The sequence below is a fragment of the Oncorhynchus mykiss genome, chromosome 27, assembly GCF_057628025.1.
Source record: "Oncorhynchus mykiss isolate SJ-2025 chromosome 27, ASM5762802v1, whole genome shotgun sequence".
NCBI lineage: Eukaryota > Metazoa > Chordata > Actinopteri > Salmoniformes > Salmonidae > Oncorhynchus > Oncorhynchus mykiss.
The window spans coordinates 6,430,003-6,457,260 of NC_143048.1; the positions used below are offsets into that span (position 1 = coordinate 6,430,003).

The window sequence follows — 27,258 nt, forward strand, 5'->3', positions numbered from 1 at the left end:
CTAGGAAGAGTACGGGGATCCTAATAAATACTAAATATCAGCATAGATAGATCGCCTCTAAAAATGAAATATACGGTAACACAGTCTAATATAACTGTGTAGGAGTATAGCGTTTGACTCAGTGGGCTACTGTCATTTACCTTGAACCATACAGTGTGTGTGGGCAGGGAGGACAGAGCGTTGCATGTGGCCATCAGCTCCTCTCCCTGGGCCATGACATGGGTGTCTTTGGGAATCAATACAGCCGGGTCCAGATCTATGGACACACAACATCCAATGTGAAGAACACTGCTACACTACTCTATATACAGTAGGCCAATGTTGGTAACCAGATCGAAGGGGCAATGGTATACATTGTTCACATCCAGTTTCACATTCCCGACCCACAGTTTGAGAACCAGTGCACTACATTCCACTACATTTCACTACTACTGCAATAATTAGGCCAGGAGTTTTTCCCAGAGCCAGGGAATAATTCCTGGTGCTACTAATAAGATCACAAAGAGGGCCCTAAAGTTTTTTCCCGGTCATGTCACAACTCCTGGTGCTACTAACAATGACTAACGTCCCAGAAATGTCCGGGAAGTACAGGACAGTTGTACCAGAGTAATGTCTCACTCACAGTCGACGAAGAGCTCTGTTTGCCCGAGGGTTTCTTCATACGTGTCCAGGTCCAGTGCTGTACACATGATGTTGCCGTTGCTTTGCCTTGTCACGTTTTTCAGGACCAATACGTTCAGATCAGATTCCAGCTCCTCCTACAGAGAGACAGTGGCATTTATAACATACATCAACAGTGTTGTGTATGAACAAAGACGCGCACGCATACACGCACGCACGCACACACACACACACACACACACACACACACACACACACACACACACACACACACACACACACACACACAATCCACATCCAGAGGTATAGGCCCATCCAATCATTTACAGTAAACACATGCATAAATGTACATAGTTCTGTTTATAGTTGGAGACAGAAAGCATTTTATTTAACATGTGTACATGGGACTAGGAGATAGGCAAGGGTTTCTTACCATATTGTGCATGAATGTAAAGGGTGGTTGAGGATTCCCGTCGGCACGGCAATGAACCTCAACTGTGTCTCCTTCTTTGACACTACCCTTTGGTGACTCCACCCACACATCAAGGGAAGTGGTTGGATCTGAAGAGATTTTTTACATCCATTCGAGTTAACCTTTATTTATCCAGGCAAGTCAACAAGATTCTAATTCTCGTTGACAAATATCACCTGGAAAGTGGCAAGTATGGCCATATAAAGTACAGGACAAGAGAAACTTGACAGAAACACGTGGCGACAGCACAAAGAGTCAGAAAATAAAAACCGTTTGCACGGGGGCATAGTTACTTGTATTTAAGATTCATGCTTCTCGTTGAGACTGAACAAGATTTGAGATGGCACTGTGCTTGTGTACATCTGTGACTGTGCATGTGTATAATTTTCTACTGTCTCCATATGAGGGGGGACACATTAAGAGGGCGGCACAGTAGACTCACAGTAGACAGTGATGTTGATCCTGTTGGTTTCAGTCATCTTGGTTCCACCGGGGACAAGGTAGCTGACTTCGCAGTAGAAGAACGAATCCTTGTCTTTCTTGACCACATTCAGGTGAAGGTCACTCTGGACAGTGTACAGACCACTGGACTCCTTAGTGACCAGGGTCACCACACTGACCTCTGTGAGACATGTAGCACATATGGAAAACAGAGAACTTGAGTTACTGTAGAAGTGTAGCTGCTTACACATGTTGATGCCTCCCCAATGGCCAGGTTGGGGGAGAGAATACATGGGGTGGTTTACTATCACATACTTTTGTCTTCTATTTTTAATATTTTCCACAGCCACATCTCATATTCAGGCACATGAAACAGACATCTATTTCTCCAACAGGCTGTCATACTAATTCATAGATCATTGTTCTTCAATTTCACTGTCAAATTCCTGACTGACATCAATCTGCCTTTCACCTTTGATTACCCCAAAGTTATTCCTTGTGAGATCCCGAGGCATGTTTACAACATTCTAAATGTGTTTATTATTGTCACGTTGCCCACACACAAAAAGCAGGAAGAGCATGAAGCAGATGTGGAATTGATAGCTGTTATTATCAACTCTGTTTCACATAGCGTAGATACTAATGTGTCTAATGGACACTGTGGTCCAAGCCTTAGTAGTACTCACCAGCTGGCGTGTTCTGTAGTGAGCTCTGGTCCCGGTACCAAGTGATGTTGGGCCTGGGGTAGCCGTTCTTAGCCTCACAGCTCCCTATCTGTGGAGAAAAATGACGTTACACGGACAGTGTAAACCCTTTTCTCCTGAAAACCATGTACTCGATTTCGGGGATAAAAAGCTCAATGTTTTTGTTGTTTTTTTTACAATAAAACCGACATGCTTTCATTTCGCAAAATGTCAGTGTTACAAGCCCTCAAAAGTTACAAGCCCTTACCTTACCCCCATACTATAACCTGAGGTCCTCACTGTGTATCGCTAACAATGTGGTTTTTCGTTTGTTTGTCTTTACCTTAGATGGGTTCTCATTGCTGACAGAGATCCCAGATTCCTCCCCCGTGATGATTGGACGATCAGGTGACGCTAGAGAGGAACAATGGATGACATCAAATAGAGAGCAATAGCTAGAATACGGAAGCTTTATAAGCATGCCACATGCTTTTTAGTCCAGGACTAGGCTAAATTTGGGTCCAGGTAAACTGGCCCTAGGAATGGGTGCATCACGCTCTTACCGAACACCTTGAGCACAGTGCGTCCCTCATCGCTACCGGCTGACATCTCGTTGACGTGGCAGATGAACTCTAGCTCATCCTCCAGCTTCACGTCCCTGATGGTCAGCACCACCTCGCTGCTATTCCCCATCCCCTTCACACTGATCTTGTCTGTGAACTGCCCGCCCCGGTCGACTACCTGCATGGTGCCATTTCCGTAGTAGATCCTCAAGCGGACATTGGTCTTCGTGATCTACGATCCAAGTCGAAGATCATCGTCAAAGTCAATTGGAAAACAGGGCAGAGACAGAGGGACGAATCCTTGAGATCCATGGGTGTAAAGTAAATATTTGTGCCCATGTAAATCTCCCATTTACATCAATGTTAGCTGATGCATAAATGTACAGATGTAGGTTAGGAATCAGCCCATAGAGCTAAGAGAGCATGTGTTCATTTGTGAAACAGGGATCTGAGATGGAAGGGATGTGTGCTAAAGCACTAACAGATTTTGCAACCAGGCTAATGTGCGTGTGTGTGTGTCCATGTTCATGCATTTGTGTGTGGGACTACTCACCATGTACCACTGGATAATGACGTTGTCGGGGCTGTCTGAGACCGTGAACATGCATGTGATCTGGGCCGTGTCCCCCAGAAACACCTCCACTCTGTCCTCCATGTTCACCTGCACCTTGGCCCAGGCTGCTGTAGAGACACAGAGAAACAAGCCACATGTTTGAGATCATTTACAGCCGGCAGAGTGGGCAGAATCAGTCATGTTTAAAAACCCTTTTCACAATGATGTGAAAGTTTGTAGTTTTGATCATACTTAGTAATAATTTCTGTACCAACATTAAAGATGGCCTCCACAGTAGGGGGAAACAGCACCGATGGCCGCCACACCACCATCTTCTATCAATGAAAAAACTGTGTTTGTTGTGTTGCAGTAACTTCTTTGTTGTTGTAATATCACAAACGGACATTGCTGTTTCACCATTAACACACACACACACACACACACACACACACAGGCCTGGCCTGATATGGTCGGAGCTGAAAAAAAGCAACAAAAAGCTCATAATGGTCAAAGAAAAAAGAAGCAATGACAGGAATTCTGGGAGCCCACCCATGTCCATGGTAATGTTCTGCATTCCAGTGTGTCACCGTTTAGGAGGGAAGAAAGACTCAATTTACAGACAGCATAGTGAGCCAGTGTTCGGCTCTCTCACAGAGGAATGAGTGGTTCTTCTCTCCAAGCGTGTCTAGGACGACAGACACACAGACCAGAAGGGCCATTATGCACTTTACACACAATATGAAAGCGGGCTCCTTCCTATAGCCTCTAGGTTGGCAATGACCCCTTGCTGTGCCTATAGACTTTTCTGCCCAGATCCAGCGTTAATGAGCTACTTTCAGAAGCCTGAGTTAAGAGTTAAGGAAGAAATGTGGCAACTCAATCATGTGTGTGTGTGTGTGTGTGTGTATGGGGGGGGGGGGGGGGGTGAGTGGACAGTGTGTCTTTGTGTGTCTTATTGGATGCATGGTCTACGTACATGTACTGTATGTACGTGTGCGTGTCTTCCTTTTCCCTTCAACAGGTGAGACAGTTCACATGGAGGGCACATTAATACTCACTGAGCACGTTTGACCTCAACAACACAGTGACAGGCAGGTTATTATCTCTACGCCATGTCCTGCACCAACAGTAAATCACACACACACCAGAGGCTAATGGAGGAAGAAGGATGTTGTCTTATTACAGTGATTCAATTAGGTATTCCCACAAAAACATTTCCTGTGCATTAGCAACATAACAACAGGCCAATGCTGACTCACTCTGAACAGGCTTGTGTGTGTCCAGTGCTTGACTTGGACTGAAATAGGTGGTGGTACTGATGTTATATTAAGGTGCAGGAACTCCACAATACGTTTGAGCTAATATTCTGTAAGACGAACAGGAGATCAAGCAGTAGAACATTTTAGGTGCTTGTACTCAGCTCCGGTGAGCTCCTGCCCAAGTCAAGGACTGTGTGTGTGTCCATGTGCATGCATTTGTGTGTGTAAACAAAGGTACGGGGGGACGGGGGGGAGGGGTTACACATTGCTCACCTTACTTACGAGATCTACAGTACCATTTAAAAGTTTGGACACTCCTACTCATTCCAGGGTTTTCCTTTATTTGTACTATTTTCTACATTGTAGAATAATAGTGAAGACATTACAACTATGAAATAACACATGGAATCATGTAGTAATCCCAAAAAAGTGTTAATCAAATCCCAATATATTTGATATTTTGGATTCTTCAAAGTAGCCACCCTTTGCCTTGACAGATTTGCACACTCTTGGCATTTTCTCAACCAGCTTCATCAGGTAGTCATCTGGAATGCATTTCAATTAACAGGTGTGCCTTGATAAAAGTTAATTTGTGGAATTCATTTCCTACTTAATGTGTTTGAGCCAATCAGTTGTGTTGTGACAAGGTCGATGTGGTATACAGAATATAGCCCTATTTGGTAAAAAACAAAGTCCATATCACAGCTGTCAAGAACAGCTCAAAAAAAGCAAAGATAAATGACAGTCCATCATTACTTTAAGACATGAAGGTCAGTCAATGCAGAAAATGTCAAGAACTTTTAAAGTTTATTCAAGTGCAGTCGCAAAAACCATTAAGCGCTATGATGAAACTGGCTCTCATGAGGAACGCCACAGGAAAGGAAGACCCAGAGTTACCTCTGCTACAGGGGATAAGTTCATTAGAGTTACCAGCCTCAGAAATTGCAGTCCAAATAAATGCTTCACAGAGTTCAAGCAACAGACACATCTCAACATCAACTGTTCAGAGGAGACTGTGTGAATCAAGCCTTCATGGTCGAATTGCTGCAAAGAAACCACTACTAAATGACACAAGAGAAACTTGCTCCGGTGGAAATATGTACTTTGGTCTGATGAGTCCAAATGTGAGATTTTTGATCTCCGTAAGTGTGGTTCCCGCCCTGAAGCATGGAGGAGGTGTGATGGTGTGGAGGTGATTTGCTGGTGACACTGTCATTGATTTATTTATAATTCAGGCACACTTAACCAGCATGGCTACCATAGCATTCTACAGCGATACGCCATGATAGTCCCATCGCTTATTGGGACTATCATGTTTTTCAACAGGACAATGACCCAACACACCTCCAGTGTAAGGGCTATTTGACTAAGAAGGAGAATGATGGAGTGCTGTATCAGATGACCTGGCCTCCACAATCACCCGACCTCAACCCAATTGAGATGGTTTGGGATAAGTTGGACCACAGATTGAAGGAAAAGCAGCCAACAAGTGCTCAGCATATGTGGGAACTCCTTCAAGGCTGTTGGAAAAGCATTCCAGGTGAAGCTGGTTGAAAGAATGCCAAGAGTGTGCAAAGCTGTCATCAAGGCAAAGGGGGGCTACTTTGAAGAATCGCAAAGTATATATTTAGATTTGTTTAAAAAATTTTTGGTTACTACATATGTTTTATTTCATAGTTTTGATGTCTTCACTATTATTCTACAATGTAGAAAATAGTTCAAATAAAGAAAAACCCTTGAATGAGTAGGTGTTGCCAAACTTTTGACTGGTACTATATTAAGAGTTATTGATGGCCGGGAGGCCAGAATGTGAGAGGAGCTGTGCCCCTTGTTCACACTGTGCACATATGAGGTGAGTACCTTCATGTGAGTACCTTCATGTGCAGAAGAGATACGTTCAAACATTATGTAGCCCTTATTAAGGCTTTATGAATGCAGCCTACTGTAAGGTGTTACCAAGACCTTTCTCCCATGGTATTTAGGCATCATCTTACCTAACATTGAAGATAATTATCACATGGTATAGCATTATCTCGCAAATAAACAAAATGCTTGATACCAGCAGTTGAAAACATCCTTTCATCATTATGACATGAAACGCTTTGCAGGTTTTAAATGTGATTACCTAGTAGACTAGACTGGACACATTAAGAATGTCTTAAAAAAAGGTTTCATGAAAAAAAAAAGTGGCTTCAAACACAGCATTGTTCACGGCAGTCAGAGTTTAGCTGGAGGCAGTTGTCTGCATACCTAAGAATCAACCACCTTGAACATCATAATTGAGTCTAATTACAACAAATGAGTCTGAGACACGTCTGGAGCGGGCTGACAACTCTGATTATTTCTAGGTGTTGACATGCTCTCTGACAGAAGATGAGAGATTAAAAGGAGTGTCATTACAATGCACTAGCAAGGAAGTCACTGTTGATAGTTCAAGTGAGGAACTGGAAGTGTTCCAGCTGTCCATGCTCAATCATGTGAGATCAGTGGGCTTGCCAACAAAGCGTGGCATAATTACACCAGATAACAGAAACAAGCATTTTCAGGTTTAACTACTCATTATTGTTACTGCTTTCAAAGGCATGTAAAGGCGGAGCCCTCTTTTTCAGGCCATATTATATCAAATATTTTGCATATCTGCACACCAGACCTTGATGTATTTGTAGACGTAACTCCTGCCTGCAAACACCTAGTGCTGAGCGATTATCTGAAATGTAAGTTATTTCTCGGTTTTTAAACGACTAATTGATGACATAGGTTCAATTATTTGAATTCCATTTGGTTCGGGGTTTCTCTGTGACAGCAATGCGGACATCGTACAGCTCCTCTCGAGATAAACACTCACGTGTTTGACAACAGCTGGTAATTGACGCGCTGTACTTAAATGACCTATGGCGGGAGTCAACGCAATCACGCACTAGATCATGCATTCGGAGTAATGTTTTCGAGATTTCACACACTATAACGCGTTCTTTTTTTTCTTCCCCTAACCTGCAGTGGAAAAAAAAAACAGCATCCCAAGACAGGTAGATGAGACATGGCACTGGCTTTTCAAAGCCTGGAATGTGTTTTGACTCAAAGGGATGGATGGAGGGACACGCCCTACCCGCCTCCCTCTCTCTGTCCATCTGTCTGTCTGTCTAGCTAGCCTGGCTTTAAGGGAGCAGGTGTGGGGCACTCACACCACCTCTTATCTCTTCATATACTGTATCTCCCCATCTAATCCACTTCAAGGTCTCACCTTTCAACTAGCATAACCACTGGACCTTGACAGGATATATGGGTTTCAACCACACTAGCCAAAGACCTGCATTGTTAAATTACATACCATCAGAGTCTCCGCAGTCATTTTAGGGATTCAATTCATGTTGCCACTGAGGTTTTCAATGATGATTTTCAATTATGGATGATGTCCTTGTCATTTCCTAACTGAGAGAACTGTCATCTGACAATACTGCTCATCCCTATCATCTGGCTTGGGGGGCTATGGAGTGGTACAAATCCCTGTGAGGGGGAGGGTGTGGCGGTGGATTCAGATCTGTGTTGAGACTCCCCCAACAACCAACTGCTAAATAAAGCTTCACCTTACCAATCAAACGTGAAACATTCAATTTAAGCAAGTTTATGCTCTGGGGGCCCGTGAACTTGACCTGAAGACATGATTCCACCAGTAAACAGACTACACACGTTAAAGGCATCCTGCCAGATTTACAGCATTTGAGATCGACACACATCTACACACACCACATTATAGTGCATATATACACGGTAAGGAATCTTTCTGCACATCCATTGGAGAGTCATTCTTCCCTTGACTTTACGTCTGTTTATGTTTCAATAAGTGACTGAGTATTACTCTCTAGAGGCAGTTGTGAAGAGAATCATTTGTATTTGAAAACTCTTCATATAAACTGCATATAGTACCACAAAGAATGTTCGTATATAATGCCTACAATGTATTTCATCTACTCTGATTGATCTTCCAGTCAGGTGAGTGTGTCTCTGTGTAGCTGTAAAGTCTGGCACGCTAGATGAATCTATTCTAAACAAGACCAGGGCTACATCTAAATCTTCTTTATAATATTTATTTCTCCCCACTAAAAATAAATCCATTCTTTATTTATAGTGGACTTTACCCTGGTCTTCGGTAAACTGAAATTTCACAAATCTAAAATGATTCGTTAGGATGAACGGTACAGTTTAGGAACCAGGAGGACAGAAAGCAGCTATTCCATGCTTTCTCATTTTCCCCATAGATGTTCATTATAGAATTTGATCACTGCACGATACAGTGCATTTGGAAAGTTTTCAGAAACCTTCACTTTGTCCACATTTTGTTACTTCACAGCCTTAAACAGAAACAGGATGCACCTAATCTCAATTTCGAGTCTCATAGCAAAGGGCCTGATTACTTAAGTAAGGTATTTTTTAAGATAGTTTTTTTAAATACATTTCAAACATTTCTAAAAAACTGATTTTGCTTTGTCATTATGGGGTATTGTGTGTAGATTGTTGTGTATTTTTATTTATTTGATCCATTTTAGAATAAGGCTGTAACATAACAAAATGTGGAAAAGGGAAGGGGTCTGAATACTTTCCGAGTGCACTGTATATGTTTCCATACATACTCTTATACACCACTCATTGTTCATAATGACAGTTCACCTCTAAGAATAACAATACCATGTCATGTGTGTTTGCTTACACGATACGGTAGACACTGTACAATGCGTTGATCCCCTAAGCGTCATAAATAGACCCCCTACTTTAGTGCCGTGTCAGTGTTCGTGAGAACCTAGGAACAACATGGCTGGGTTTGTCTGGCCTGTCTGGCTCTAGACCAGGAGAGAGTTGGCATTGACAGTTGGCACAGAGTGGTGCTGTAGCCTAGATTCTTACATTTTGGTGTCATCCTTTGACAGGAGAAATATACTGGATGGCAAGCGGTGGAGTAACCTCCTGAGAGGGCAGCAAAGTTCAAGACCGTGTCAACCCAACACAGAACTGCCTTCTTGTACCACTAGTTTCCCCTGTTGCCTAGAGGTCTTAAAATCCTTAAGAGAGTAGGTCTCTCTCTGAGGCATTCCCAAAGATGCAAATAGGAGGACCATGTCAAGAGCTCGTCAATCAAATTAGTTCTGCTGCTGTACCCTCTGTCTGTTCTAACAGGCACCAGAGAAAGAGCTCCCCTTTAATCATCAGATCCATCAAATGCCCTTTTATCTGTCAAAAACACTGATCCTCACCGGTTACGCTGCGCCAGGAGTACAATTCACAGTCAGTCAAGCATGTCTGCACACACAGAACATGTTAAAAGTCACATCATCACATATGCTTTGGGACTAGACCTTCAAAAGAGAATGGAAAAGTGATCACAGGCGTGCATACTTCAGAGCAAACGAGAAGAGGCCCACTGTGAAGCATCAGACACTAGGACTCTGGCCGTCCCCTAATTATTGCCTGGCTCATTAACTTTAAATATCCTCTTTTGGGATTCTGTTTTATTAGGAGCAGAGTGAAGTCGCCCCTCTAGACACCAGTCTTGAGTCAATTTGGGATTTTCCCCCACTAATTGGTAAGATTAGGTAGGATTGGGGGAGGGGTAGCTGATCCTTGATATGTACCTAGCGGAAACTTCACCCCCAGAGCTTTTAATTAGGGTTGGAGGTTCCTACAACTTCCTGCTAGGTTTTGAATAGCAACAGCAGGATGACAGCAGTTATTACCTGACAAACATGTTTCACCTCTAGCTATAACCCGGGCTTTCACAAACTTCCCCCCGGGGGCACGTTTTTGTTTTTTTGCCCTAGCACTACACAGCTGATTCAAATAACTAACTCATCATCAAGCTTCGATTATTTGAATCAGTTGTGGACTGCTAAGGGTAAACATGCACCCGGGGGGCAGGACCGAGTTTGGAAAACCCTGCTATAGAGAACTTAAAAACACATACACACTGTATATCATTGGCACTGTGGCGAAGAACAACAACCCAGATTTCACTGGTGGGACGACTGCATGATAACATGCTACTTTTATTGTAAAAAATCAAAAATAACATAAATCAGCATCAGTGCACGAAATACACGTTCACATTACGTTACTGTAGATTGTGACATATCAAAACTGAACTACCACGTGAACAATTATTGTAATGGCAGTAGTTCTGTAAATGTCTGTCCTTTGCATTAAATTCCGAACAAGTTAGAACAAAAGTGTTACATGATGTGTTCAACAATAATTGTAACGGTTTTCGTCCTCTACTACCCCATGTCCAGGAGTCCAGAACCCTCTGCTCCTGGTTACCGCGCTGCTTGGTCAAGTTGTGGTGGGTGATTCTGTAACGGTTTTCGTCCTCCTCTTCTGAGGAGGAGTAGGAAGGATCGGACCAATACGCAGCGTGGTAAGTGTTCGTCATATTCTTAAACAAAACTGAACACTACACAAACTGAAAAAGAAACAGCTCTGTGTGGAAAACACAGACATAGAAAACAATCACCCACCGCCAAAATGGAGAAAACAGGCTACCTAAGTATGATTCTCAATCAGAGACAACGATCGACAGCTGCCTCGGTACTGTCGATGAGAACTAAGGTCAGAACGTGACAACAATAGAGTAGCCCCTGTCTGAATGTGAATGGCGAGCAGGCAAAAGCCCTTGGCCTTGGGCATAATGGACTCAATATAAAGGACCATGAATAAGACATGTTTTCTCACCAAACTTGGTATTTGATACACAGTGGCTACAGAAAAAACACCAGCTGAAACTTTAAAAAATGAAAATATAACAGAGAGACAGAGATCAAAGAACTGTTTTTCTATGCCATCACAGTAACATTGGGTATATTCTGAAATCTCTTGAGACCTAATAACAATGTGTACTGGTCCCAATTCCAGCCATCATTTAATGAGACTGTGCTAGCTACGGTAGTGGCGTAACCTTGGGATAACGCTAGTGTTATGGCTGTGCTTCAACTCACCACACCTGCTATATGGTTCCAACTTCACTGTGCCGAGTTAGCTGCTAGCGAGTTACCATTAGAAAGGCTAACTCCAACTTCACTGTGCTGAGTTAGCTGCTAGCCAGTTAGCATTAGAAAGGCTAACTCCAACTTCACTGTGCTGAGTTAGCTGCTAGTGTAACGGATGTGAAACGGGTAGCTTAGTTAGCGTGGGCGCTAAATAGCGTTTCAATCAGTGACGTCACTTGCTCTGAGACCTTGAAGTAGTAGTTCCCCTTGCTCTGCAAGGGCCGTGGCTTTTGTGGAGCGATGGGTAACGACGCTTCGAGGGTGACTGTTGATGTGTGCAGAAGGTCCCTGGTTCGCGCCCGGGTATGGGCGAGGGGATGGTTTAAAAATTATACTGTTACACTAGCGAGTTAGCATTAGAAAGGCTAACTCCAACTTCACTGTGCTGAGTTAGCTGCTAGCCAGTTAGCATTAGAAAGGCTAACTCCAACTTCACTGTGCTGAGTTAGCTGCTAGCCAGTTAGCATTAGAAAGGCTAACTCCAACTTCACTGTGCTGAGTTAGCTGATAGCCAGTTAGCATTAGAAAGGCTAACTCCAACTTCACTGTGCTGAGTTAGCTGCTAACCAGTTAGCATTAGAAAAGCTAACTCCAACATCACAGCAAGAAGCTGTGACTAAGCTGATACTTTACATGCTGAGAGATAGTACTGACATGGGCAGCTACAATAGGCACATTTCAGTGCCAAAATTCAAGACAACATCCAGATGGACCAATAGAAGAGGAGTGTTATAAGTTTTAAAAAAACATCCACCCCTTTGGTGATTTTAGGAACAGGTGTGCTGCTTGGTCACCATGACTCAAATGCTTTCCCCTGGGCCGTCATCTAATGCCTACTCTGGGGGCCAGTCAACATACCGTTACAGTCCAATGATGTATAAGAGAGAGGAACAGAAAGTAAACATAAGATGGAGAAATGGGACCACACACACGCAACAGAAAAGAATGTCATCCAATTTTTTCTCAGTGAATCCGATCCCTTCTTACTCTTTCAGCAGCACACCTGTTCCTAAAATCACCTCAGGGGCGGATAAAAAAAAAACGTAACACTCCTCTTCTATTGGTCCATCTGGATGTTGTCTTGAATTACATGTTCCATTGGGAGGAAAAGTTGTGAAACAGGGAGGTACTACCTGAACCTGTCCAATGAGGTTACAGGTTTTTTGTTTTCTGTTGCACTGTTTTTCTACGATGTACCCTAATGAACACGACCCAGTCTAGAACATTCTCCGGCTCCCACTGTGAAGAGACTGAAGACTACTACTGCAGATTCAGCAGGTTCACTGGCTCATCGCTCTTGAAATATTTGTTATTTGTTTGGCATTGTCTCAAAAGATGAACACCAAAGAGAGTTCACTGTCTTCTCCTGCTTTGATAACATGGCAACATATTGCTCTCTTCCACGCACACTCTCCAACACTCACTGTTTGGATAACCTCTGCATAAAAGTATGTGTTGTCCATGACTTCTGACATTATGTGGGATGCGGTCAGCTTCCCATGTCCAGCTCTGACTCCCACCCCCCAAAAATACAAGTGAAATCATAACAAAATGGACAGCTGCATTTTAACTGCAAACTCACAGGGTTCCCGCCTTTTGCCTTATCCCATGGTGGTACAAATTTCCCCTTCCATCCTCTTTCCCACATTTCAGAGAAAAAGTGGCCTCCAAAAGGATTTGTGTACTCAGGAAAAGGCAAAAATAACACTGAAGCACAAAAGTATGGGAAAGGCCATTAGGGACAATTATATTCGTGCCGCATTGACTGTGACGACAGAGCAAACCCCATGACATGCCTTCAGAAATATGAGATGTATGCTGGAACTCTCTCTCTCTCTCGCATTGTCTCTCTCCCATTGGCAATTCTAAAGATAGCCACCTTTAGAAGTATTCGAGAGCGGCTCTCTCCTTTTTTGGTGTACCCTAAAAGTGGCGTGAATCAATGCCAGGTAGTACACAGTACTATACAAGGGGTTGAGTGTGCCTGAGAAGCAGCCGTTCACCCATTGGGACAGAGAAATCTTTTAAAGCAGGTTTTACCAACAGATTGTGTGGTTTTATTCCCCCCCCCCCAACTTTATTAATATTTTTCATTGTTGGTCATAAAAGATTGTAAAAACCCAGGGAAATCAGCTTCAAGTGATTTCCATTTTGGAAAACTGTTCCAAAATATTCCCACACTTTATAGATTGTATACAAATGTAAAGCAAGGTATAAAATGATTATGTTTTAGTCAAATATTATATCTGTTTGGGCTTCTTGCTGTCAATTTGCGGTCTACAAATGATTTGTAATTATGTTCAGGCCCCCTGCCCATCCGCTCAAGAAGAAATTGCCCCTTGGCTGAATCTAGTTGACGATCCCTGTTTTAAGGGCATTCGATTTCCAATGCAGTGAAAAAAAGCCTTTATGTGGAGATAAAACGAATAATTTGGAGCCAATATTACAGAAAGAGCTGTTCCCTATTAAAAAGTATTCAGTTTTACGTCAACGTCTTGCAGAGCAATACATTGGTACAGTATGGTGACATCAAAACTAATGTAGCATCTTTTACAAGGGCTTTATCGTAGTACGCTAGTCCTGAAAATAGTAACAATGTAGTGTTCTTATAAAGAAGGTACTAAGCTAACATATGGAATTGTTTTAAGATGGTCATACCATGGATCATTTAGTTATTTGATTGTGAATTTAAGGACTCTTTTAGATATCAATATATTTTTGGGTGGGAGGATTAAAATATTGAATTTGGCCTTTACTACTATAGCCCATAGAAACACATGAATAACACGTTCATAAACAGCAAAAAATACATTTAAAAAATTGCTAATAAGGGATAAGGTTTTGAAGTGCCTGTCCGATATCTAAGAGATATACGAAAGCCAGGAAATATACATATATATATTTTACACATATTTAACCCTTTATTTTGTTGGTACAAAACTACCTCCATACTTCCATTAGACTGACAGTGGGGGTCTCATGGTCGGACAAACACGGCTGTAGCTCGGCCACCTTCCACCGCAAATGCGGAAGGCCGACATAGGCGGATGCGGTGGATTGAGATGCAGCCCATGCAAGCTTAAACTGACGGATTTTGATGGGGATTTTTGGTATTATGTTACTTAGATTGGCGAATGGGTTCAACAACAGGCTTTAAACATTTAAACAGGATTTAAACATTTTACACTTGAAAGCGCCTTAGATTAGCTAAATGGCTACCGCAAAGATAGAATAAAATAATGTAGTGTCCACTTTGTATTATTTCATGTGCTTCCTCGTGAAAGATGCTAAGATGTAAATGACCTCGCCCAATAATACAGCTCTATATGTAGGAGCCATACAACGTATAATGGCGATAGGATCTTGTACAGTAGCTAATGGCTACTGTACAGTAAGTCCAGAGAGAAGAACATTGTCTGGAATGTAAACAGACACGACCAGAGTGCTCTGCTGTATGTTCCATGAAACAGCACAAACACACGCGCACATGCACGCACACGTGCACATGCACGCACAAACACAGTAAGGGAGTCAGTAGTCTGGTCTGCATTAGGCATTAGGGTTAAAATGGCTAATGTGCCTTAGATGAGCTGGGAGACGTTTGATGTTTCAGAAAACAGCATTCATTATTAAGCAGCAGTGTGTATTGATGGCAGTGGACGAGACACTGCTTCTGACACGGGCTGAGCGATCTCCCCCGCTCCCAAATTTCAACCAATCAAGTGAGCACCCCCGAGGGCCACTCCAGTACTCTCCAATACCTATACAGGCCGTCAGCTAAAAGCAGGGCTCTAAGAGGCTCTGCAAGAGGGACTTCGGTGTTCCCTCACTTTTGATCCGAGATCCGAGATGCAAACGGACGTGGCTGAGGCCAAAGACAATATTTGACACGGCTGTGTCTCCCTACCATATGAGTCTTATCTCCCAGAGAGAGAACACCTATACGGTGATAATTGATATAATACAGTAACTACTGTACATCTGAGTCTTCTCAAATGTAGCTCTCTGTAAAATATTATGTCTAAATATGGAACTTGGTGTAACTGTCAAATTCAATGTGTATCATGTTCACCAGCAACTACAGAAATGGAACTTCTCTCCTTGTCTGGCTAGTCTGGCTCTGTGGTTCATCTATAATGGCATTCAATCACATCTGCTGAATCAAATATACCAAACAAAAATATAAACGCAACATGTAAAGTGTTGGCACCAAGTTTCATGAACTGAAATAACAGATCCCCAAAATTTTCCATACGCACAAAAAGCTTATTTCTCTCAAATTTTGTGCACAAACTTGTTTACATTAGTGAGCAGTTCTCCTTTGCCAAAATAATCCATCCACCTGACAGGTGTGGCATATCGAGAAGCTGATTAATCAACATGACCATTACACAGGTGCACCTTGTGCTGGGTACAATAGAAGGCCACTCTAATATGGGCAGTTTTGTCACACAACACAATGCCACAGATGTCTCATGGTTTGAGGGAGCGTGCAATTGGGATGCTGACTGCAAGAAAATCCACCAGAGCTGTTGCCACAGAATTGAATGTTAATTTCTCTACCATAAGCCGCCTCCAATGTCGTTTTAGAGAATTTGGCAGTACGTCCAACCGGGTCATGTAACCACGCCAACCCACGACCTCTGCATTCGGCTTCTTCACTTCCGGGATGGTCTGAGACCTTGACAGCTGATGAAACCGAGGAGTATTTACAAAATATATCTATAATAAATCCCTTTTGTGGGGGAAAACTCATTCTGATTGGCTTGAATTGAGAACCGTGGCAGGAACCCAGGGCTGATCTGAGGGGTCAGAGGCCCTCTGCCCCTGAAACTGCCGGGGGAACAGAAGAGAAGAGAGAAGCAGGCAGGCAGGGGGAGAAATGTCTGAGGAATGCTCGGCATCTCAGTCCATTATGGCTGCCTTGGTTATAGGAAAGGCCCAACCACATGTGCACACACACATGCACGCACGCACACAAACACTCTCTCAGAAAACTCACAGTACCGAACCCAGTTGACGGACCACTGTCCAGAAGTGTCTAGCTACTTGACAGTGAGACAGGGGCGAGCACTCCACAGCGATTGGCCACCGTGTCTTTTGGAGTCAAGGAGAAAACATAAGGAGTGGTAGTACCAGGAAGGGCCTCCTCTTCCTTATCCTGCTCCTCCTGGACTGCTCGATGGTGACTAGCTGGTGTTGAGTGTTTTCTCTCAGGTCATTAACCCTCACAACAGGAACAGAAAGCAGTGTGCGTTTGATCCCAGAGCAGAAGTCAAGGGGTTGAGAACCACAATCACAGTCGGCCGAGCTAGAGCGAGAAAGCTATGGAAATGACCAATGTCATGACGTGAAAAACCACAGTTTAATAAGCGTAATAACAGTTAGCGTTCTGTAGTACACAGTAAGTTCCTGATATACTTCATATTGCTGATCTACAATATACTCCACATAGAAGATTCAACAGATTCTCCACACAGTGATGAAAATCCACACAAAGAGTGTATCTTAGCTTCTTCCTGGAACATCTTCACTAGAACATATGTTCTAGAAACAAAACAGCCTTCTAAACTCACATGGTCTAAAGTCATTTTCTGCCTTCACATTTGAGATGCTGTGGTTTGTTTTACCTCGCAAATCAGAAGCACGTGCCTTTTTTTTTTTAGGGGAACATTCTATCTACGTTAGCAAACCTTTCTGAGAACCTTTTGATGTTAAAGTTAGGAGAACTTTCCCGTAATGTCAAGCAGCACTGATCTAGAACGTGGTTACAATGTTCTCAGAGTATGCAGCATTAATGTTCAAGACGAGTTTCAATAGGCACATTTCCGTTGCAAGAACATTCGTGTCCAGTTTTATGAGCATTAGGAGAATATTCCATCAACTTTCCACCGAACATGGTTGCCATGTTCTCACAATATTAGATATTAATGTTCTAGACACTGTTCATGGGAACGTGACAGCAACATTTCTGTGTATCATTTGTCAGGACATCAGACCCTGATTTGATTGGTGAACCATTGATCCTTTCACAGCTCTTGTTGTCTGTTGGCAAGGTTAGGGATACTGACACACTGCTTTTAACAGTGTTTTCAACTTACATATTTGACACACTTTGACTACATGGTGCATGTTAATTCATACAGTAATTATTGTTCAATATGTTCTCACCTGGGATTTGAACTCACAGCCTCTTGGTTCACGGTATTCAGATCTTCCTGCTACGCCACCACATCTGTGTCAGTTATCAGCTAATTTGGACTATCATTGATTTTGTTTCCTTAATGTTGTTGGGGCATATTAACCTGTTTTAATGATTCTCCTGAATCACTATGCTCAATAAAAGTTTTTTTTCTCGAGTGTACTTTTAACAGAGCTGAGATTTACTTCAAAGTGCATTCACCCTATTGCTTACACCTATCAAGTTGTTTCAAATCTACACAAGTGCGTAGGGAGGAGGGGATAGGGTGGTACTGGCCTAATAAGCACATGCCCTAGAGATATACGTTCTTGGGACAGTAGTGAGAGTGTTTGTCATCGGTGCTGGTGGCCTAGGTTTGAGACCCGCAAGGGGAGTCACCCTACTCTCACATTCTTAGCAACATACAGTATGTTAATGTCATAACTTGGCAACAGTTACAACACACCTATCTGTTCTAATTTAAATGTGTTTCTCCTTGAAAGAATGTAGAATTCTAGATAGCTGAGCATCTCAAAGAGAACTCTGTCGTCTTTTTAAAAATCCACAGCACATATAACATTTGGAACAAACGTGTCTCTGATAAGGAATCACATCAGTTCTAGTCGTTGCATTTCTATCTGAAACAATGCTAATTTGTTGACAAAACATGGACCAGGTCACAGTGTTGCTTCTGATAGAAACATAACCAGAACATGGTTGCCATATTCTCAGAATATCAGAAATGTGTATGTTTACAATAGCATGTCTGTACTTTCTCACATTTCACATTTAAGCAATGACGATGACAGTCATTTCATTTATTTAACTTTTATTTAACTAGGCAAGTCAGTTAAGAACAAATTCTTATTTACAATGACGGCCTATCCCGGTCAAACACGGACGACGCTGGCTCAATTGTGCGCCGCCCTATGGGACTCCCAATCACGGCCGGATGTGATGCAGACTGCAGTTATACCAAAACAATACACAGCACAGAGTTCCATCTCCAAATTTTAAAGGGATACTTCAGTATTTTGGCAATGAAGCCATTTAGCCATTTATCTAATTCCCCAGATGAACCCGTGGATAAAATGTTTATGCTTCTGCGTGAAGTTTGAAGGAAGTTGCTAACTAGCGTTAGCACAATTGCTAACTAGTGTTTAACGCAATGACTGGAAGTCCATGATAACTCCTAGCATACTAGTAGATACCATAGACTTCCAGTAATTGTGCTAAATAATATTTGATTGATTATAGTGATTCAGGAGTAACATTAAAACAGGATAATATGCCCCACCAACAACTAATACCGAAAGCCCTTAAATTGCTGAAATAAATCAATAAAATCAATGATGAGAATACTCAGATTAACTGATAACTGACATGCTGGCATAGCAGGAAGATCGGAATACCGTGAACCAAGAGGTTGTGAATTCAAATCCCAAGTGCGGACATGATGTATAATAATTACTGTATAAATTAACATGCACAATGTAATCGTGTGTTAAATACAGTGCATTCGGAAAGTATTCAGACCCCTTGTTTAGTTACATTACAGCCTTCTTTTAAAATGGATTGAATCGTTTTTCCCCCTCATCAATCTACACACAAAACCCAATAATGACAAAGATTTCGAAATCTTTGCAAATGTATAAAAAATAAAACACAGAAACATCACATTTACATAAGTAATCAGACCCTTTACTCAGCACTTTGTTGAAGAACCTTTGGCAGTGACTACAGCCTTGAGTCTTCTTGGGTATGACGCTATAGAAGCTTGGCACACCTGTATTTGGGGAGTTTCTCCCATTCTTCTTTGCAGATCCTCTCATTCTCTGTCAGATTGGATAGGGTCCTGAGCACTCTGGAACAGGTTTTCATCAAAGATCTCTCTGTAGTTTGATCCGTTCATCTTTCCCTCGATCCTGACTTGTCTCCAAGTCCCTGCTGCTGAAAAACATCCCCACAGCATGATGCTGCCACCACCATGCTTCACCATAGAGATGGTGCCAAGTTTCCTCCAGACGTGATGTTTGGCGTTCAGGCCAAAGAGTTCAATATGGGTTTCAGCAGACCAGAGAATCTTGTTTCTCATGGTCAGAGAGTCTTTATGTGCTTTTTGGCAATCTCCAAGTGGGTTGTCATGTGCCTTTTACTGAGGAGTGGCTTCCGGAAGTTTTCATAATTACTGTGTAAGTCTATGGAAGGGGGTGAGAACCATGATCCTCCTAGGTTTTGTATTGAAGTCAATGTACCCAGAGGAGGACGGAAGCTAGCTGTCCTCCTTCTACACCATGGTGAGGGCTGTTGAGGATTCTGTAGACATTCATTGCAAAACAATGTGTTTTTTTTTTTTTTCAGTTATTTGGTGAGTTTTATAGCATAGCATAGTTTTATCTAAAAAGGATAACTTTTTAAATGTTTCACTATTTTTATTTTTGTGAAATTCACTGAATTTCCTCCTATGAGGAGCCACCACAGGTGAGTATCCATAACCTTGCCAACAGACAAAGAGTTAAACATGGATCGGGCTTTGATTGGCTCGGTAAAAAGAAGATGTGATGTGTAATATATTTTTCTTTGGACACATGTTTTTGCAATGTTCCCATGAAACGTGTCTAGAACATTAATATCTTAAGTCCTGAGAACATGGTAACCGCAAGTTATGTTTGACATTAACGGAATGGTCTCTTGAAAACATTCCTTGCACATCACAGGAACATTCCTATCAAAACGTTAGTTAATAATCTAAAGAGACTCTTAAGGGAACGCTGTCTAAAGTTGTGGGAACGTTTGCTGTTAGCTGGTACGATCCCGCTGTGTTTGTGTTTGCAATGCCATCAGTTGTTACTCAGCAATGTCACCTACATTTCCTACACCACTTTGTATGGTGATTCCTGAAAAGTGCCAGACTCAAACAAACACATATTTAGTGTATAAAAGGTCAATTAGGGGCAAAAAATAAATGCAATCTCACTCATTTAGCCCATCGTCTACTCTATGTAAGAGCATTATTCAATTTGATCTGGCTCCATGAGCTTAATGCTTAGACAGAGACAGTGCAGAAGGACCATTTTACCAAACACAAAGCCGCTGAGTGGCCTCAGATTCCAGCAAATCGCGTAATGAGCTCCGGGCTTTAGACGTTGCTTCCACACAACACAATTCATGTGACAGTGGACACGGGACAGTGAAGAACACAGAACAGAACAGGCCTCTTTCATTCATGGCACAAGCAGGCTGTTAGAACTACCTTAGGTGTGTTAGCACTCGATATCTCTATCAAGTGTATCTGTATCTCCATCCATGATCAAAAGTTTGGACGGTTGCATGGAATGTTTACAAATGTCATTTAGTTGTCGTTAAGATCAAAGTGCGTGTGCATGTGTGCCTTTCTGCATCTGTGTCTGTGTGTCGTCAGCTGAGGGGGTGAAAAGTTGAAACAAATGTGACTCCCTTGGTTCACACAGACTCACAGAGCACAGCTGTCATGCCTGACTCTCTCCGATCCGTTATCATCACAAGTCTATGGAAGGGGGTGAGAACCATGAGTAGAGCTATATTATCTAATAACCACATGAATACATGGAGAGGTGCTTGGCCACAAAATATGCCAATTACTGAAACAAATGACCTTAACTGCTCCTGAGGGGCAAAGAGGAAATAAAAGCTAGCCTGATTTGATTTAGCTCTCAGCGTTTGTCTCCCAACAGCAAGAACAGCAAGAATTGGCACAAAAAACATCTTAATAAATGAGAAATCTGGAGAAAACAACAATAATCTTTCACAACCAGGTAATGAGTCGAGTATTAAAGCAACTGTTTACATGCCGACTGGGCATTGTCCCGAAACATTTGTTTGGTTATTGTATCCAAAAGCATGCAAACATTAAATAATGTCCTTCTTATTGTATCATGCCAGACAGCAAAACAAACTGAGAGTCACAACTAATTGTGTAGGTGTGAAATAAAATCATAGACTGATACAGGTAGACAGTCTGATGAAGGTGCAGTCATAACAGGCTAGTGTGTAATTTTTAACTGGGTGGTTAGAGCCCTGAATGCTGATTGGCTGACAGACGTGGTATATCAGACCGCATACCACGGGTGTGATAAAACTGTTATTTTTACTGCTCTAATTATGTTGGGAAACAGTTTATAATAGCAATAAGGCAACTCTGGGTGTCACGACTTCTGCTGAAGTTGGTCCCTCTCCTTGTTCGGGCGGCGGTCGAAGTCGCCGACCTTCTAGCCATCGCTGATCCACTTTTCATTTTCCATTGGTTTTGTCTTGCCTTCCATTACACCTGGTTCCAATTCCATCAATTACATGTTGTGTATTTAACCCTCTGTTCCCATTCATGTTCTTGTCGGTAATTGTTTCTTGTAGTGCTAATGCACAGGTATGCTGGTATTTGTTTGATCCATTTATTGTATTGTACTGTTGACGGTGGTTTATGGATATTAAACGACACCGTTGTAAATCCGCTTTCGCTCTCTTGCGCCTGACTTCTCTGCTGCCAGTACGCACCTCACTACACTGGGGTTTGTGATATATGGCCAGTATACCTTGGCTAAGGGCTGTATCCAGGCACTCCGCATTGCGGATAAGAACAGCTCTTAGCCACATAAGAACAGCTCTTAGCCGTGGTATATTGGCCATATACCACACCTCCTCGGGCCTTATTGCTTAATTATAAACAGGGAGGTCCTGGATGCCAGAGGGGGTGTGGTATATGGCCAATGACACAAAGCGGAATACCCGGGTTCCTGCCGTGGTACACTACATGACCAAAAGTATGTGGACACCTGCTTGAAAATCTCGTTACAAAATTATGGGGATTAATATGGAGTTGGTCCCCCGTTTGCTTCCATTGCCTCCACTCTTCTGGGAAGGCTTTCCACTAGATGTTGGAACATTGCTGTGGGGACTTGTTTCCATTCGGCCACAAGAGCATTAGGGAGGTCTGGCACTGATGTTGTGTGATTAGGCCTGGCTCACAGTCTGCGTTCCAATTCATCCCAAAGGTGTTCGATGGGGTTGAGGTCAGGGCTCTGTGCAGGCCAGTCAAGTTCTTCCACACCGATCTCGACAAACCATTTCTGTATGGAACTCGCTTTGTGCACGGAGGCATTGTCATGCTGAAACAGGAAAGGGCCTTCCTCAAAATGTTGCGGAAGTAATTACTAGTTTTGAGAATCAAGGTTTACTAGAGGACAACACCAACAATGCAAAACCAACTTTGGACACTTACTACCACAACTGTAGAGCTAAGTTTAACTGGTATGAAAGAAATTGAACAGAAATTCAGTTCTCAGATTTTTATTTCATACCTTGATCAAACACCTGTTTAATAATGACTAACTTCAGTATACCAATATTACGGATTTTGCAAGAGCAGAGCAACATTTTAAGTGACCGCTGATGTTTTTGGCCATTTGTCAAAGAAAAACCAAAAATATTTTTCCTCAGTGGACAAAGCATCAGTTTATGGCTGACCAGTAGTGGCATACAGAGTTTGACTTGGTTTGGTTAGTTGCTTTAACCCAGACCCAAGACTGTCTTAGCAAGCACACAAGCTATTCAGGAAAGTAAAATTACTCTACTGCGATAACACTTTTTCTGACCTCATAACAGAAACACCTAGCTACCACAGACACCAACAGGAACACTTCCTAAGAACTAGGTATCTTCTCAGGATCTCAGGTGAAGACTCATATTAAAGTGTTGATGACACGGCAGCAAGTCACTGAGGGGTTCTTTTTTTGTGTGGAGGGAAAGCGAATGATTGAGATCCAACTGGCCAAAGCCCCTCAGCGACAGGAGAAGAACAGCAAGAGGTGAAGACGTGGTTAGTCCCTTAATGTCCATGTTAGCTCCTCCATGGGAAGCCCTACGGTGCCTCAGTGGGGGCAGTCTCCATTGAGATAAACACAATGCGAAAGTGCTCTGGTTAAGCTGGGGAGGATTTGAATGGAGGCGACTTTGTTTACACTGTTCAAGAGCACTGCAGCAACAGGCAATCAGAGTGTTGATGATGAATTTAAACGTGCTGCGGACCACCCAGACAATTTCTCAGGGTAAACGTGTATTCTGTGTGAAAAGCTGCTAATAACCAATCAAAGGATGTGCACCCTGATAGATCCCCCCCCCCCCCCCTCTTACGAAGCAGGCTAGCTATTTGTTATTCCAACGTTCAGTGATTTGAAACAGTGAATCAAATGTCTCTGTGATCTCTTGTTCTGAGAGTTTGATGAAGGGGGCTTTACATGACTGTTGTTGTGACGGTGAGATCACACCATCAGCAGGCATCAATAGACAGAACCAAGAAGGCCCAAGCCTGTAACATGTGTGGGCAGTGCAGCAATTCTTGCAGTAATATATTTTGCATTTTCCGCTAAATTGTTAGGCTAGATCCGAGGAGGCCGTTGGGAGGAGCTATAGGAGAATGGGCTCATTGTAATGGCTGCAATTGAATGACTGGAACGGTATGAAACACATCACACATATGGAAAACACATGTTTGACTCCGTTCCATTAATTCCATTCCATCCATTACAATAAGCCCGTCCTCATATAGCTCCTCCCACCAGCCTCGATAAATGTAAGGTAGGTAATTGGCAGGCAATTACATCCAATGCGGTCAAGCATTATGTCAATGACACCAGTCTGACACTTATTCAGCTCCAATAACAGAACACTTGGTCTGTATCGAAGAAAACGACGAGAGATCAAATCAAATCAAATTGTGTTGGTCACACACACATGGTTGGCAGATGTTATTGCGAGTGTAGTGAAATGAGGTAGAAGGAGGTGTGGGAGTGGGAGTGGGTGGCCAATAAAGGAGGATTCCAGAGGCTGGAGGACTTCAGAGGAATCAAGTAGCAGCAGTGCTTGAGACATGACACCAGGGGGATGCGGACAGACATGCTACTGGATAATGAAGACTTCAGTAACCTGAACCTTCGTCTGGGTTCTCTCAGACAGTTTTGGCGCCTGGTGTATGCAGCTGTGTGTGCATCTGTCTAGAGATCAGTTCAGTGGGAATCAAAAGAGCTAAGGTATAAGGGCAGCTCTTCTGATTTCTGTTGAACTGATGGCAAGATAGTGGTGGAATTTCTATCAACAGCTGAAGTGATTTCAAACACACTAAACATTCATGGATCAATGGACTGTCCGACAGCCCCACTGGAGAACACATATTAATGCAACATGTGGCAGGTGTCTTACATACGGGCTGCCTCATTGCACATCTGGAGACATTGAAAGACTGTAATGGCAATTTCACATCAAGCCAATCTGTAAATGCATTACTGAACGCAGCGTTGAACCAATCGAAATCAAAACCAGATCGGAACCAGATCCTTTACACCTGGAAATAATACAAAAAAGACACAAGAATTGTCTTTCTTTATCATAAAAAAAAAACATTTGTATGGCTGTTTGAAACATTTGCTGACGACAAAGATTTCATTCAACGAGCCTGATTGCTTAATTGATCGAGCAGTGGTTGTGTGCTACCAATTAGCTTAAGCGAGATAGCCAGTGCTAACAAAGTGTCAACAATGCCCTGACGTCAACAGTGGAGAGAGCCTGGGAGGGAGCCTCCACACAAACAAACAATCAAATCAATGGACTGCTCCTTTCATTTCTCCAGTCTGATCCAGCACACCATGTATTGATTGTGGTAATGCCTGTCTGGGGGCAGATTCATACTCTCCGATCTGGACTTTACACAGGACATTTCCTTTCCTGGCTTCTGTCCATTGTTTGTCTCTACTCGTGCCATCTCTAGTATTGAAAGTCATTCCCTACAGCCTAAAAATCATTAGGCCATTTCATCCTGACAACACAGCAAACATAATGCCCCGGTAGCCACTGCTATACTCTCTAACTTGTTTCACACTTCAGATGGTGTCCTCTACAACTTAATGGAGAGAGTAAGAGCGAGCAACAATAAAAGTTAATGGTTTGGAAGATTGATTCTTTTTCAAAATCTATATATAATCACTAAGCTCGGCTTGTGAAACTTTCCTGAATCCTTTACACCAGTGTGGCTGCAGACTACTGCGAGAGGGTACTTCATTCAGGAAGCCTGGCTTCGTTCAATAGCTTTGACAGGCTGCTCAAGATAAAGAAAGTGTGCTCCTTTCTAGCTAGCCAGATACAGCAGTAATCCAGTTGAAGGAGAGATCCTTTGGGGTCCAATTAAACTAATATTACGCTAGCAGGTCCCTAACGGACTCTGGTTGTTGTTCTAACCTAATTCAATCATAGGGTTGATTTGGAAAAGCCCCCAAGTTTTCTTGACGACCCAAAACATCCCTCAAAACCAGACCCCTGACAACGGCCTCTAGCCTTTTAGCGCTGAGGACAGCATGTTTTTACAACATTGTGACTATCTGATCAATCAGGCAGTTTCCCCAGTTAGCTTTGATGTGTCTTCAGACTTCAGAGCACCATACCAGTAACCAAGCAACATCGTCACAACTCAGCCTCACTGTCCTCTTTTTGAGTCAGATTCCAAGTAGGGTCCAAGATGACGCTAAATGCTGAAAAATAAATCATTCATGTTTCTGTTCCTGACCTCCTTCCATCTTCCTGTACCATCCTGCTAATTCTTAGAAATGATTATGCTTTGCAAGATGAATGTGTGTATATTTTTTATATTTCTATAAAAAACAATGTATAGCATTGCTTGGGATATGATACTAACTTTCTCTCCGGGCATACATCGGAAAGGCCTATCCTTTGAGTTTATAACTTGTCCTGTTGATTTCGCACAGAGATCTGGACATTTTCACACAGGTCTAAAACCGATGAATGACCATTGTGTGAAGAATGAATTGACATTACACAAGCATTTCTGATGGATGTTTCACAGTAACAACCGAACAATATCAAAAAGCGGAGGTGGCCTGTTTCTTGACTTTGTCACGAGGACTTTGTGTTGAATGTGAATATGTAAACAGCGTTTGGAGAGCTGAGCTAAAGTTTATTTCTGGACTATGATGATAAGGGGCAATGTGGCCTAATCTGGGTACAGCACAGGACATTACGGCATTAAAAAAAAAAAACCACAGCTACATTTCTGAGCAGGGTGGCTAACCAGCTGCTATTTATCAAACATATAAACCTACCGCACTGTTCTCAAAAGCATTGGTTATGGCTTGCTTTCAAATGTAAAATGATAAAGCATTTTTATAGGGTTAGACTTGCATGACATAAACATAATATGACACATTGCCCGCACCTGCCTGCCCATCCAGCATCACTACTCTGGACGGCTCTGACTTAGAATACGTGGATAACTACAAATACCTAGTTGCGCTCCAGCAGGTGTATCTCACTGATCATCCCTAAAGCCAACACCTCATTGGGCCGCCTTTCCTTCCAGTTCTCTGCTGCATGTGACTGGAACGAATTGCAAAAATCGCTGAAGTTGGAGACTTAT

The 27,258-nt window shown here is 42.6% G+C and overlaps 1 protein-coding gene across 7 annotated transcripts in view; it reads right to left on the reverse strand.

The window, feature by feature from the left end:
* Positions 1-27,258, reverse strand: part of LOC110507384 (cell surface glycoprotein MUC18) — a 46,204-nt gene that overhangs the window by 14,368 nt on the left and 4,578 nt on the right. For 4 of the 7 annotated variants that reach the window (XM_090224285.1, XM_090224282.1, XM_021587344.3 and 1 more), the window contains exons 2-9: positions 3,334-3,461; positions 2,781-3,012; positions 2,561-2,631; positions 2,221-2,308; positions 1,536-1,715; positions 1,055-1,182; positions 623-758; positions 141-256 (exon numbers count right to left, since the gene is read on the reverse strand). In XM_090224285.1, the coding sequence (XP_090080411.1) occupies positions 141-256; positions 623-758; positions 1,055-1,182; positions 1,536-1,715; positions 2,221-2,308; positions 2,561-2,631; positions 2,781-3,012; positions 3,334-3,461 (1,079 nt within the window). The remainder of the gene's footprint in view (positions 1-140; positions 257-622; positions 759-1,054; positions 1,183-1,535; positions 1,716-2,220; positions 2,309-2,560; positions 2,632-2,780; positions 3,013-3,333; positions 3,462-27,258) is intronic. The other 3 variants (XM_090224286.1, XM_090224283.1, XM_090224284.1) reach the window with 1 other exon arrangement.